Raw genomic sequence first — 15901 nt, forward strand, 5'->3', positions numbered from 1 at the left:
GGGATACCATTTCACTCCTACTAGAAGGGCTGGAATGAAAACCAACCAACCAATTTTCCCACCCTGTCCCCACCAAAAAATCCAAAAACCAAAAAATACGTGTTGGAGAGGATATGGAGAAACTGGGAGCCTCAATATATTGCTGGTGAGACTACAGAATGGAGCAGCTTCTGTGGAAAGCAGTTTGGCAGTTGCTCAGAAAGTTAAACAGAGGCACCAAATGATCCAACAATTATACTCCTAGGTAATACTCATGAAAAATGAAACTGTTCATTGGTACAAAATTGTATGTTAATGTTCACAGCAGCATCCTTCACAGTAGTAAAAAAGTGAAAACAACCCAAAAGTCTAACAAATGATTAATAAGTAAGCAAAATATAAGCCTATAATAGAATATTATTCATTATTTATAAAAAGGAATGATGTGCATACATATATATACATACACATACACATACAAGGGTGAACTTGGAAAACATTTTGCTAGATGAAAGAAGCCAAACACAAGAGGCCACCTGTTATTTGATTCTATTTATATAAAATGCCAATAAATCTATAGGGACAGAAAGTAGATTTGTGGTTGCCTAGGGATGGGGTTGGAGGAGAATGGGAAGTGACTTTCTTGGGTATGCAGTTTCTTTTTAGTGGATAAAATGTTGTGAAATTATGGTGATGGTTGCACAAACTGTCATGTTAGGAAAATGAGTTTTATAGTATGTAAATTATAGCTCAATCAAAAAGAAGAAGAAGAAAAGACATGACAACTAAATGCCAGGAGGAATCCCAGATTGGATCTTGGAAAAGCAAAATATTGTTTTAAAAAGAAAAAAAAAAAAAACAGGGTTCTGAGGGAAAAAACCCAGCATAAAAATTTCTAACACAATGTCATTTATATAACTCAAAAATAAATACCAACACAGAATAAAAATGTATTTCAAAAGATACATAAATAAAAATGAGGCATGTAAAACATACTAGAATGGCTGTCAGTGGGAGTAGTGAGAGAAAGGAGTGGAATATGGAGACAAGTGGGAATAAATAAGTGGGAAACAAAACCAAATCATGCCAACGCTACCAGAATCACTCCAATATGAGTCCTTGATAGCATGCTCAGTCTTGAAAATCAAATAAACAACACTTGACAAAATTGGAAATCAATTTGAAAGAATAATACAACACAAAGGTTTCTTTACAGTAAGCAGAAACTACTAGAATAGTCACTTTGTGTTCCATACTTGAGAACAAGGTCCCATGGGGGAGGAAGATGGGGTGCTGTGGGGAATGCCATGAGGTGGAGTTATCATGTCATGAGTGCCTAGCTCGAGAGTGTTCTGGGACTTACTCTGCCTTTTCCTTGTCAAAACAGCACAGATACTAAATAGTATACAGTAAAAGGAAGGAAAAAGGATGGTGGGAACAATAGTTCTTCTTTTTCCAGGAAACTGCCTGTTACCTATTAATAGTGAATGGCTCAGGGAAGCAGTATTGAATGAGAAGCAATGTAGTTCTAAGGAATGATCTGAATGTGTGATATCTGAAAATAGCTTTAGAGCTACAAATATTCATTTGGCTGTGGTGCAGTTGATAGGTTTTATACTGAATTCAATGAGAAACTTGGAAGATTTACAAACCCCATGAGTGAAATTTTTATGGAGAGAAGACAGACTTTCTATTTTTCCCTGAAAAAAAGAGAAGGGATTCTGAATGTTTCCAAAGTTTAATCAAAACCTACAGTACAATAAAATATTGTGTAATCACTGAAATGTAATTTTTACAAGTCAAATATGATTGTATTTTAAGAGGCTGTGCTTACGCATTGAATGTATTTTAAGAATGGATCTACTAAGAAGTGTCCTTCTCCACTTCTCAACTGTGAATGCCATCATCCAGGAAAGCTTGAGTCCACAAGTATTGGGCCAGAATGTCAAAGGAAACTTTTTTTTTTTTTTTTTAAGAAAGAGTGAGAGAGAGTGAGAAAGAGGAGAGAGAGAGAGAGAGAGAATTTTTTTTAATATTTATTTTTTAGTATTTGGCGGACACAACACCTTTGTCTGTATGTGGTGCTGAGGATTGAACCCGGGCCGCACGCATGCCAGGCGAGCGCGCTACCGCTTGAGCCACATCCCCAGCCTGGAAACTTTTTCTTTAAGAAAAATGAGCATTTATGGATGACCTCAGAACAGACACCATCAATAATCAATATTAATACTGGAAAAAATACTAAGAGAAAGAAATGATCTTTCTACTCAACTATCTATCCCAAAGCTACAAAGTGTGGTTTGTGGGCGAGTGACATGAGCACCAGAAATATTATAGGATTGCTGACTGTTGATTATATTAATTAGTGTTGTGTTCAGTGAATAAGTAAATTTTTTAAAAAATTTTTTTGCTTTTTAGTTATTGGCGGACACAACATCTTTGTTTGTATGTGGTGCTGAGGATCGAACCCGGGCCACACGCATGCCAGGCGAGCGTGCTACCGCTTGAGCCACATCCCCCAGCCCTGAATAAGTAAATTATGATAAGCGATGTGCCCACGATGCAATACTTGGATAAATTGCAGAATTCAGATAGATTTAAGTTAATGATGTAAAGAGTCTACACCTGGGTGTACGCCCCAGACCTCACCCAGTTACCAGCTGCAAGCACCACTGAACTAGGACTTAAAAACCCAGACTTCTGGGGGGCAACAGGACTAATAGGACCCGGACAGAAAGAATGAGACCTCCGTTGCTGTTGTCCCCCCTGCACCAGACTCCTCCAGCTCAGATCGACTTCCAGCAACTCAAACTTCAGACATGTCACAGGTGAGTGTCTGGGACCCTTAGGTGTAGAATCAGTCTGAAGTGTGAGGAACATTAATAAAATAGATTTGATTGAATGTAACTGCGAGTCTGCAGTAACCACTCACAACAGTCAGTCAGCAATAAGATGTACAGGATGCCGAGTGTAAATATTCATGAATCTTACAACAATTTAACAGATTATTTTTTTTATTTTTCACTTGATTTTATTTTATTGTATTTCACAAAAATACTGATCTGAGATGGACTGGGGAAAAAACACTAGTCCTTTTCTATAGATGATATGACTGAACTTACTACTGCTAGTCCATTACTTCTAGCCCTTTCTATCACTTAATGCCTACTGCATGGCAAAGGCATGAAGACATAAGCACACTGCAAATATCATTTTTGAAAAAAACCCTGAAATATTATTTCTTGTGGCACAGAGGTTTGCTTTTACCCTATGAGTCATAGAATAAATGTTACAGCTAAAATGCAGGCTATGGAGATCAGATAAAGAAACCAAGAAAAATAAATTTAACGTATATCATGTCTAAGTAACATTTCAAAATAATTTCAATTTTTTTTCATTCGAAAAAGTTTTTCCTAAGTGTTTTGGACCCTTAATATTTAGCAGTAAACTGAAAAAAAATCTCTAACTTGAATCTCACACAAAACTTATATAATTCTAGATAATTAAGTAATCTCTGAGATAAGGGAGATGAAGAAAAGCAAAGCAGGTTAGGGATAAGAGGAGAACCAGAGCAGGCAGGGGGAGGTTTATTTTAGACACTATTGTTAAGGAAAATACAGCTGTTAAAAGTATGTGTTCTGACCTGGGGCTGTAATTCACTCTATTTCACAGGAGAGCCTGCCTAGCATAGATGAGGTTGTGGGATTGAACCCCAGCAAAAAAAAAAAAAAAAAAAGAAACCAACCAACCAACCAACCAACCCCAACAAGTTCTGGAACAAGTTCTGGAAGCCAGACTGGTTCTGTTAACTGGTTTTATAACCATAGGCAAATTATCTAATGGCTCTGCAACAGTTTTCTACCAGGATGTGAAAATCACAATGCCTACCTAGTATTATTGTATTAAATGAGTTAATATGTTAAGAATACTAAGTACTTATTAAGTATTACTATTATTTCCAGATGTGGTGAGATTTAAGCAGACATCTGAATGAGTGAGCCAGTCAAAACTAATTATAGCAACTTATGATATATATATATGGTTTACAGATATTTTCACCTTAATTCTTGCAATGATCTAGAAATAGATATTATTAAATCCATCTACAGATAATAAATTGAAGATTAGAAAAGTTAAGTAGCTTGCTTAAAGTCACATGACTAGCTAACAGGTGGTCGTAAACTCTTTCTGTAGCAAGTCTTATTTCTATTAGGTTCAGGCATTTATGTTCAGGAAATGGCACAGAAGTAAAATTTCCTGACTTTTATTTTGTTCATTTGTTCATTCATTTATTCATTTATATACTCATTCCTTCATTCAAAAACATTTACTGAGCACCTACTAAGTGTAACAGCCAATAATGCCCTCTTCAAAGAGCTAAGTTGCCCAGGCTGGCCTTGAACTTGGTATCCCTCTGCCTCAACTCCTGAGTACCTGGGATGATAGGTATGCAATACTGCACTTGGCTCTGAAAGATTTTAGAAGGGAGAATCAGCAGAGATTAGGCAGAGCCTGGGAACAGAATAGAGAAAGGAAAGAGCAGAGGCAGAGGCATCCCAGTATTTGTGGGATCCTACCTAGAACTGGAAAGGGCCTCAGAGAGCAGCTGGTGCTCATGTAGAGCTCCCCAACGCAGTGTCCTGAATGGAAAGAAGACTTTATAATACCCTAAAGAGAAAAGTATGAGAGTGGTTGGTGCCACAGGCACAGAAAGAAAGAATCAAGCAGTATAAAGGACCCAGGAACTGACTTCATTAGAGGATCATGAGAAAACAAAACAAGAATAAACATCACAGTGTGAGGAATCTTAACATGAATGACTGGCCCTTCATGATTCTGTTTTTGTCTTCTCCTCATTAGTTTAGAAAAAATCAGGAAAAATGAGATGAGCATGATGCACTGGTCACTTAGTAATTCATAAACAAAGAACATGGACTGGTTCAAAATGGTTCCCAATTAGAAATTCCTGATGATTAAAGAAAAGCTTTAAACAAAGGGTGACACTATTCAAGGACGGTCAGTCTGTGTCTTATGCCCTATTTACCAGCCATTCCTACACGTTCCCCCATCCCCAGCTTATAAAGCAGCTGCCAGAACAAAGTCCTGCCCCCACAGAAAGGCCCTGACATGAAAGGCTTGATATCAGAAGTGACCTCCTTTGAACTGTTGAAAAGGATTTTCTCTCACAAGTAGAGACTCAAGACATTATTTAAGAAAATAACATCTAAAAAGTCTTACCAGTCTTTCTTTTGGGTGATTGCTTCTCCAGCACATAAATAAATGGCCACCACTCACTAGCTGGGTTATTTTTCTTGAGCTGTTGACAACTTTATAATAAACTGTCTTTTAAAGCCATTAAATGGAAAAGGCAAAGAATGAGACCCCAAAGCACACAGACAGCTCCATACTGCAGTGATGCTGGTGCACTGCAGGCTGTGCCTCTTGGCCACAGGGAAGGTGAGCCTAGGCTTCCTTACCTTCTTCAGCAACCACCGTCAGTGTGACAGTGATGCCAGCATCTTTGATCAGCTGAACAATGCTGTCATGGGATAGCTCAATGATGGACTGTCCATTCACTGCAGAGATGTGATCTCCAACCTTCAGTTTTCCACAGCGATCAGCTGGACTTCCTTCTATGACTCGGCCAATTTTATGAGGAATAACTATGAGAAAGAATCCCCAAGTTTTCCAATTATTTAAGGTAACTACTAGTGTTAGATTCATCATCATAATCATAATTTAAAAATTCAACATATAACATCAAAGAAATTCTCTGAAAATACAGCAAAGAAGCACCCCACATCACTGTCTATCCAAGTGCAGCTATTTTCAACTCCCCTCCCACTCTCTGACCACATGCACACTTTACATAGTTACAACCACAGAGATAAAGTTCTTTACTGTTTTCCACTTACCAGAAAACTGTTTTAAAATTGAAGGCCACTGACTTGATCTAAAAAACTTTACAATGACAGTAACTGTCCTGCCAAAAAATGAGCCAAACGGCATCCAACAGACCACAGGTGAAGGTGGAGGTGAGGAAAGGGGCCAGGAATCCACTCAGAAAAGCAGATAACTATTGCCGTGGAATTGGCAGGGGAGGGACAAAGGAGGGGTGTGCAAGACTCAGAATTCAAAAAAGGCTGGAATTCAAAAATTCAAGAATTCAAAAAAGGCCCTGGAGAATGTCAGAGCTGGATACGACAACAGCAACCTTTTCCATGGTAGAGGACAGGCAGGGTCCCACCTGGCTGCCGTCTGGAGACACGATATAGACACTGCAGTTGAGGGTTTGCCAAAGAGCACAGGAGAAGGTGGCACACCACTCTGGAAGGCACCCAGGGCAGTCCCAGGGTGGCTTGTGTTGGCAGCACATGTGGCCTCCAGCCACTTCTCCTTTTTTTAGCACCAGAAAGTGGCCAATGACCACACAGTCCTTGTCCAAGCCTCTTTCCTTCAGCTTCTTGTTCAGGACTTCCCTGGGGCCAGGCTCCCCACAAAGTCTTGGTGCTTCTGGGAAGTTGCCATCTTCATTAGGCTTACTCAGCAGCTCTGGAACCCATAACAGCTCTTGCTCCCTCCCTCCCCGATACCTCAATCCCTGGTCTTTTTCCAATTTTTGTAATGTAATCCTAATTTTCATGGCTAAGGGCTACTGACCTCACTGATATTGATAATATCTCACTGATCTGACATCTCGTTTGTTGTTGGCCATTAGGACTTTATCAAGTTTTCAGCTATTTTGAAATCTGATACAATGAATGAGACTCTCTCTGGCCTTATTGAAGGGGCACTTATTCCCACAAGGAACATTTTAGATAAATGCAGATCAAACTCAAGTTTAGGACTCAATAATTACTGATCAGAAATCCAGGTACAATGAAAAGACTGATCATTAAAATGAATCATATTTCGGCTGGGGATGTGGCTCAAGCGGTAGCGCGCTCGCCTGGCATGCGTGCAGCCCGGATTCGATCCTCAACACCACATAGAAACAAAGATGTTGTGTCCGCCGAAAACTAAAAAATAAATATTAAAAACTCTCTAAAAAAAATAAAATGAATCATATTTCTATAAAAAATTAATTTCTTTTGTGTCCTTAGATCTTAAAAGTCAAAAGCTGAGTGAAGTTAGAACATTACATATTTAAGGTTAAGACTGTTTGGCTCATGGATTCATTTCTGCTCTGAATACACAAAGCCTTGTCTCACATATCTGCAGACACTCTGTACAGTGCTACGGCACCCCTACCTCAGAACACTGAGGGCTTTCCGAGCCTAACCGGCAAGATGTTTTGCTCTTATCACAGTTTAGAATAAATTCTTAGATAATCAGGAATCATATCAAACAAAATATCTTCCACTGTGCAATAAAGGGCATTTGTATTGGAACAAATGTTCCTTCCAGGGTCTCCTGAGAACTTCCTAGCCTAAGTCATAAACTTAATCAGGCATGTGGGCTCTGGTTGACTACTGATTGATATGAATAGGAATAATTAATATTCTTAGATGCCACTCCTTACTAGTTTTCTGAATCATATCTAAGAGTATGTTAGGGACATTTTAATAGAGCCTCATTTGGAGTGGAAAAGTTATTCTTGGTCATGATTTATGTCCTTACAGATATAGTACTTTGGCTTTTCTCAGATTATATAGTGGGAGATTTTATCTTAAAATAGAAAAAAGTCAATGTTGGAAGCAAGTACCTTTTAGCTCTGACTTACACCCAGCACTTAAGATTCAATTTTCCTTGCAAAGAGAGTGATTAGAAATATGTCAGTGCAGTATGAGACATGTCCTGTGCCAGGCATTATGAGTGGATTCACTAACAGTGCAACAGGTGGCGCATCACAAACACATGGTGAATAGCATGGTGGCCCTGTGATGACCTTCTAAATCTTCTTAGTTATTCTCCTTCTTAGAAAAGATTTCCTTGTACATAATGTTCATTCTAGATTCCCTGAGAAGAAAACTATTCAGCTTCTTGGCACACTGAATGGAAAGCAGCAAACAGAATTAACCTCTGAAGTCTCAGCTGTCCTGTATCTAATCATGTGAGCAATGTGGCAAAAAGGAATTGGCAAACGGCAATACAATCTCCTAAAGGGTTGGTTGTCTGGGTGCGGGAAGGTGAAAGTAGATTGCTCCTGTCTTGGTATTTATAGCAGTACCATCAAAACAGCTAAAAGTCACAAACAGACCAGCAGAAAGGTCCTGAATGGACTGGGAAGTTTTGCCAGGTGCTCCCTTAGAGCACACACACACCTACAGCCCTGCCTTGGTTTTGTTGTGTACACAGCCTGAGGGCATTCGCCACAAAGCCACCTCATCCATCTTCATTCATCTGTGACCTCAATCTGTCTTACAATCTGCCTCCTCGCTGCTAAGATCACATTAGTGCTCTTCAACATTTCTTTTCAGGATCAGAAAGGACAATAACTAGACATGTCCCCTTCTTAAAGAAATCCTCTGCAAACAAGAACTGAAGACCAATACAATAAGAGTAACATTAAAAGCTCCGAAGTACTGGCAAAGTGAAAATGAGCAGGGCTTTTTCACCTTAAGAGAGGCCTTTTCTAAGCACAGTGCTCATTCAGCACTGAGGTATACTGGGACGCTAACCCAGATCCCAGTCTTCAACAGAGTCAACAGGGGAGAATCTCAGAATTTCTAAATGCTACGAGGAACTCTGAGATGTATGTCACCTGATGAAAATACATTTACTCAGAAGAAAGTAACCTTGGTTGAGCAGAGTTCTAAGATGAAGTCCATAGTGAAGAATCTACAGAAAGGATACCTGCCTCTCCACTGCTACTAATTCCCTTGTAAACCACACCTTCTTTGCTAGAGAGATTGCAGCAACTGCTCAGCCTCTGTGAGGGAAAGCTCTTCATACTCGCTCACCCCAGGACCAGTCTATCTGTATGAGATGAATGATATTCTAAGAAGAAGGCATGAGGGGTCAGCATTTTTGTGAGATTATTAACTAGCAGGTCAGTGAATTCTGGTTTTGCACCATGACAGAAAATCTCAGGTACTTTATATAAAATTTATCAACAACTTAAGCATATTTTAGTATTCAGACTGATAATCAATGAACTGCAAACACTCATTTCCTGCCACATATTAGCTGCTGCCTTGATTGTACATTTTAATTGAGCTTTCTTTCCCATCTCATTATTAAGAATCCACAAATGTTTTAAAATTTCTTTAAAAAAGTAGGTCACAGATGTGTTGGTGCAGACTAGAGTCTCAATTTTTCAGGAGACTGAGGCGAGAAGATTGCTTGAGCCCATGAATTCAAGACTAGCCTCTAGTTTGATGGAGATGCTTTCACAAAACAAAACAGGTCAAGAGCCAGTAGAAATTTCCTAAATAATGATGATGATGATAACAATGGCGGCATCAGTTAACATGTACTAAAGTTCCAGGCTCTTGATGGGTAAATCTACCCAAAATCAGATCATTATTAAAGACATACACAGGGTTTGAATCCAAGTTTGTTTATAACTACAAAACCCAATATTTAATGACACTACCTTATTTAGAGATTGATCATCTCTACGTGCAAAACCATCAAAATAACTGAAGTAAAAAAAAATTAATAAGAAAACATTTAAAAAGCTAAATCTAAACAAATACTTACAAAAATATGTTTAAACATGTTTAATACAAGTTTTCACTGATCCCTTTATATCACTTATTTTTATGGTAAACATTAGACTGCTCATTTTTGCAGTGCTAGTAAGGGAATACAATCTAAGAAGTGTTTAGCATCTATGACACTGAATAATAATCTTTCACTATTTTTGTTAAATGTCTGAGATTATTATATGGTATATGACAATGTAATTATCCTAAATGGTTATTTGTTTTTTAAAAGACTGACTTCCAATGATACAACACAAAAACCACCTAAAAGCTGCTTTCCTTTCATTTTTTTGACACAGGCCACATAATCATCCTCACAGCATCAGTGACAGTTCCAGTTCCAAGTGTTGCCATAGCAACTGCTTTCAGAAAATGGAAACTAGTATCAGTGAGCAGTGACCTGACACTATACCAATAACTCATCCATGTCATAGACTCTTCTTCCTTTACACACTTGCATTAATTTTACCATTTTTTTTTTTCAAATTGGTTTGGCTCATAACCATTTCCTGAAAGTGTTTTCTTTTTTCACTAAGGTTTTCATGACCATCTAGTCTATAAGGATCTCCCTATTCAAGATATAATCAAATCCATTGGCAAAAGCAAGGGCATATTTTCATGTGGTCAACATTTGTATTATGTGACTTAGAAAAATAAAGTTACCTTCAGACAAGCATAATATATATCAATGTGATGGTTATCATTTTACATTCAATTGGATTTTATAATTATATATAAAGATTACCATTTCTTAGAAATATCAAGACAAGACAAACATTTAATTTGCTGAATCATAACAGCCCCGAATTTCCCACATGTACTCCCTCCTTTGTTGATGGAACTGGAGTGTGTGTTCGTGCACGTTCATCCTTCCCAGATATAAGAATTCTGTTAAACTTGGTTCAGGATATTCAGATTAATTTTCAAAGGTTTAGCATTTAGTGAGATATATATGAAAGGTAGGAGAGAAGGCCTCTTATCATTCAACAATTTATAGCCAGAATATAGCAATTATTATTAAGTAATATGAAAGAACTAAGACATATTTGGGTCAAGATAGATATTCCATTAATCTGTTTTGCTTTTTCTCAATTGCTTCTAGTATTTAATTCATTTCTACACACATGACTTCTAAGTTAAAAACACTGTGCTCAAAAATTTAAAAAAAAAAACCAATTTTCTTTAAATCTATTAAATCAGGTCACTCGTACAATCTTGATACAAACTGAACTGAGACTTATTTTATGGAATCTGAGATGATGGATAAATCTGAAGCCTGGAAGATTTGGTTCAGATTTCCTACTTTTAAAAATAGAAAAATATTCACTATTAAAAAAAAAATACATCTCTAAGGACATTTATACATGGTTCCTAATTAATCTTATAAATTCCAGTGGGAGGCTCAGAATGATAAACTTACAGGGAGAGATGATAGATTATAGGAACCCTTACCTCCTGGAGGTGGTTTATTTTTTGAGGTGAGGATGACAAAACCAAATCCTTCATTTTCTTTTCGTTGCAAGACAACATCATAGGCCTCCTGGGGAGCAGGCCTAGCTGGGACCTCTGGTCGGTTCAGGCGGGGAGATCCATTCTGTGTTGAAATGAAGGCGTGAGAGCTGTCGTCCTCAGGTTGTTTCTCTACAACAAATATGGTTAGTTTTGATATTTCTGGAAAATCATAATTTTTGGTAAATAAAGTATTTTTGTGCTAAGCCTCTCAAATAAAATTTAGTTTCTAGTTACAAAGAATACAAAAGCAGCCTCCCAATGTGAGTTTTGAGTATAATCTAAGTACAGATATAGGCAGTAACAGTATGTGACTCCCTAAATACTTAAAGTATATATTGGACAAATATATATGATCTAGTGTTATCTCATTTTAAATAAAGTTTCTCAAAGCCTCTGTGAGGTTTGATAGTAAAAATATTCTTCTTGAAATTGTTTTAGTTATGTCAAGGTTTATAACCTTGACCAGTTATTTTAACAAAAGTAGATAATAAGGAACTATATGATAAACTTTCTTTTTATATCAACTATAAATATAAATTAATTCAGTGACGATATTCATCAATGTCTGGTCAAAGCATGAGAACACAAATGCTGTCCCATTCTAACAGTCTGCCATCTGCACAGGATGTGCCTTATATGATGTGTTTTACAATTGATGTTTCTGATCTGATGAGATTAAATGAGTTCATCTTTAGCAGTTCTTGGTCTTTCTTTCCCCCACTTTCTGGGGCACATAACAAACTGTGCACATGAACAGCAGACTGTGCTGGGCACACATAAGATCATAAAGGATCTCCAGAAAATGGGCATTTAACTCACACCTTTTTCTGCCATTCAAGGATGACACTGGAATCTGAGAATGACATAATTTAGTTCTAATTGATTTAAAAAAAAAAAGGCTTGGGTAACCTTCTATCAGGTCCCCTCTTGCCTCTGCAAGAGTTCTGTTTCTATTCTTCACACTTAAATAAATTCTTATCTTTTCACTCTTGCAAGAAAAAAAAAAAAAAGAGGCTTATTTTGTGTGATCATTTGGTTGGACATCATTAATAGTCCCAACATACTACTATGGTGGAATACACATTTTTAAAGTCTCTTTTGGCTGAAAATTTATATGATTTTAAGAATATGTTTCAGAATCTCAACATAATTCCACCAATATCCAATCACTGAAAAAAAAATTCCTGCATAATGTATGGTTAGAATGAATTAGTTAAAATGTCTCTGATAATGCCAAACTACTATGATATTTCTTCATGCATCTTTCTCCATGATGTTTTTCATGATCTTACTGAATGTAGATAAACTCTAATTCTAGCACAACAAAACGGAGGGAATCGCATTACATTCTATGTGTTTCTCTAAATGACTGATAAATGATTCTCTAAATGACCATTATTTTGGATGTTGCAATCTTTTTTTTTGTACTCAGGGGCACTTGACCACTGAGCCATATCCCCAGCCCTATTTTGCATTTTATTTAGAGACAGGGTTTCATGAGTTGCTTAGCACCTCACTTTTTGTTGAGGCTGGCTTTGAACTCAAGATCCTCCCATCTCAGCCTCCCGAGTTGCTGGGATTACAGGTATGCATCACCATGCCCAGCTGGATGTTGCAATCATTTTTTAAGAGTGATGTTACAAAATAGCTGGAAGTGTAGCCCAGTGAGGCCCTGGGTTCCATTCCTAGCAGTGGAAACAAACAAATGAACAAATCAACCCCCCCCCAAACAGGAACAAACAAACAAACAAAAAAGAATTATATGAATATTCATCAAGTTAACAAACATTTACTGATGTTTACTCTGTGCCAGGCATTAGGTGATGGGGATACAGCAGAAACTAAATGAATAGAACAAATATATCCATAAGGTTTCTTGTGCTAGAGTTGTCTTTTTCTAAGTGAATTCGCTTTTAAAAATTCTATTTTAAAAATTCTATATTCACAAAGCTATTGGTAAGAAAACTGCAAGAGTTGTTCGTATCCTACTGTAATAGTTTAGATCCTGGGCTTGGCAATTAAACCATGACTTAATCCCAGCCTACTCCCTACCAGCTATGTGTCTCTTAGTATTCCTGTGAGCTACTATACAACTAGTTCATGACAATATTTACAACACGGTGTTTTGAGAACTAAATAAAATAACTCATGCATCTAGGACATTGTAAGTACCCAATAAATGTTAAATTATATTTTACTAAAACTTTTCTTGTAGAAAAATTTCACTTTCCTGGAATATCTGGGATTTCCTCAGGAAATCTTTTGATATTCAGCTAGTGGGATACCTTGATAAATAATTGTATTTGTCTAAAAAAATGAATTTTATTTAGGGCTGGGGTTGGCAGAGCACTTGCCCAGGATGTGTGAGGCACTGGGTTTGATCCTTAGCACCACATAAAAATGAAAAAAATAAAATAAAGGCATGTTGTCCATCTGTAACTAAAAAAAAAAAAAAAAAAAAAAAGAATTTAGCTGGGAGGCAGCATCAGGAGGAATTTAAATTTGAGGTCAGCCAGGACAATTTGGTGAAACCCTGTCTCAAAAAAAAAAAAAAAAAAAAAAAAAAAAAAGTAAAAAGGGCTGGGAGTGCAGCTTAGTAGTAGAATTCTTGTCTAGTATGTGTGAGACCCGGATTCAATCCCCAGTACTGCAAAAACAAAACAAAACCAGATTTAAACTCTCATTTGATCTGCATTGCTATGTTGGTAAAATTTATCAATGTATCAATATAATCTTAAAGAGGTCCAAAACTTTTTTCTTGTTTTTATAATGGCATTATTTCTGAATCCTTTTGACCTTACATGGATTTCCACAATGGGGTCTTTGGTCATACCAAGTGGTTATTTCATATACTACTAAATATAATAAAATACCCTGCAAAGCCACCTAGAAAGAAGATTAAGTCTCTTTGTCTCTTTTTTAACTTTTCAAAGCAGAAACAATTCACTGACCTCCATAGAAGATCTTTCTTCTGACAGTTAATAACACATGGCCATTTCGAGCTGCAGTTGTCATTAGGTCCAAGACTTGTTTGTGTGACTTCCCTTTAACAGGAATTCCATCAATGCACATTAGTTCATCAGCTGCACGGAGTCGGCCATCTTTCTCAGCTGCTCCCAGGGGTATAATGGCACCAATATATATCTGGTAAGATAAAGCATAGGTTGGTTTGTACAATCTACCAAGGTTAGCTGAAGATATGAGGACTCCCTGACTCAGCAGTGTGCAAAACAACAACCTTCTGCAGTTCATCTATGAATTCAGTCAATTTCAAAAAGGTGATATCTTAGAAAGTGCCCATTCTCTAAAATGGTACTTCAAATAACCACAGTGCATAATGTAATCCTTCTAGCTTCTCAGGGTTGAGTAAATAAAAAAAAATACAAAGTTGTTCAATAACTTAAAAAGCACCATGATCTCCATCACCACAATGTAACAAAGCAAACTCAGAAAATGCAATTCTGTGTAGTAGCTACTAAGAGTACAAGTCTGATTATTCTGTCAGGAAAAATTTTTTACATGTTTTTCACAGCAACTGGGATCATTTTTATGATTCTCCCATCACTGACAGTACAAGTGTTCCTCACTTGCATGTACTAGTATCCACTTGCATATCTGGTTCATTCTGCTCACCAATAATTAGACTCCTATAATTAGGCAATCCTGAATTTTAGGCTAGTTTCAGACCTGGGAGACCCTGACATTTAAGAGAAAGACTGTTCTTGAGTTATTAAAAACAAATTCTTAAAAAGTCTAAGAAAATACTATGAATATGAAAAAAAAGGAAATAATAAAAAATACATATACCATCAAAAACAAAGTTTCTTATGTTTGCTCTATACAGAGCAAGGTGCCTTAAGCTTCATGTGGTTCCAATGATTACTGTAATTATAAACAATATTACTATTAGAATATATTTATATATATATAAAAAAAGAGATCCACTCAGCTATAGAGAGAAATGTCATAAAAAAAATTAGTATTGCTTATCTAACTTCCAAGTATAAGAAGGTAATCCTTTACTCTTTGTCATTCAATACCAAGGGCAAAACTTAAAAACAAAATTAAGTTTATGTGAGAATTATGCATAAACAAAATTCTAGATTGCAAATGCTTTGCAAATGTAGCTCTTATGCCTTCTGGACAGAAATATTAATTATTTTATATTCCTCTAGCTAACAAATGAAATGATGTAAAGTACTGAGCATGAAAACCCTACCCTATATCAAGACTAGGTGAAATAATATGCATAGGCTCATGCCAACTTTCTATAGAGCATTCAGAAAGTAGAGTGGTTGTAGCAAAGAGGACACTGGATTATAAGTCTTTTAAAGAAGAAAAATGTTTTAGAATCTGTTTAACAAAGGTAAAGGTAATAAAAAAATTAAAGTAGCCTTTCCTTTCCAGTGCTGGGGATGAAAACCAGGACCTTGTGTGTGCTAGGCACATACTTTACCACTAAGCTATATCCCCCAGTGTTACGGTTTAGATCTAGAACGTCCCCCAAAGTCTCATGTGTTGGAGGGTAAGTCCTCAGTGCAGTATGGTTTGAAGGTATGAATTTTGGAAAGCGACCTCTGACCTTATCAATAAATCAGTCCATTGATGGATTAATACTATGAATGGACTATGGCGAAATTGTAGGGTTAGGGTGGGGCCTAGTTGAAGGAAGTGAGTCACTGGGCATGGGCTTTAGGGACTATGTTTTGTTTCTGCCCACCTCTTACTAGTTACATCGCTGAGCACCTTTCCTCCACCAG

At 37.0% G+C, this 15901-nt stretch overlaps 1 protein-coding gene across 3 annotated transcripts in view; it reads right to left on the bottom strand.

The window, feature by feature from the left end:
• Magi3 (membrane associated guanylate kinase, WW and PDZ domain containing 3) overlaps window positions 1–15901 on the bottom strand; it is a 249114-nt gene that overhangs the window by 18042 nt on the left and 215171 nt on the right. For all 3 annotated transcript variants that reach the window (XM_076862940.1, XM_076862939.1, XM_076862941.1), the window contains exons 14-16: window positions 14093–14285; window positions 11082–11270; window positions 5457–5642 (exon numbers count right to left, since the gene is read on the bottom strand). In XM_076862940.1, coding sequence (XP_076719055.1) covers window positions 5457–5642; window positions 11082–11270; window positions 14093–14285 — 568 coding nt within the window. The remainder of the gene's footprint in view (window positions 1–5456; window positions 5643–11081; window positions 11271–14092; window positions 14286–15901) is intronic.

This window comes from Callospermophilus lateralis, chromosome 7 (assembly GCF_048772815.1).
Source record: "Callospermophilus lateralis isolate mCalLat2 chromosome 7, mCalLat2.hap1, whole genome shotgun sequence".
Taxonomy (NCBI): domain Eukaryota; kingdom Metazoa; phylum Chordata; class Mammalia; order Rodentia; family Sciuridae; genus Callospermophilus; species Callospermophilus lateralis.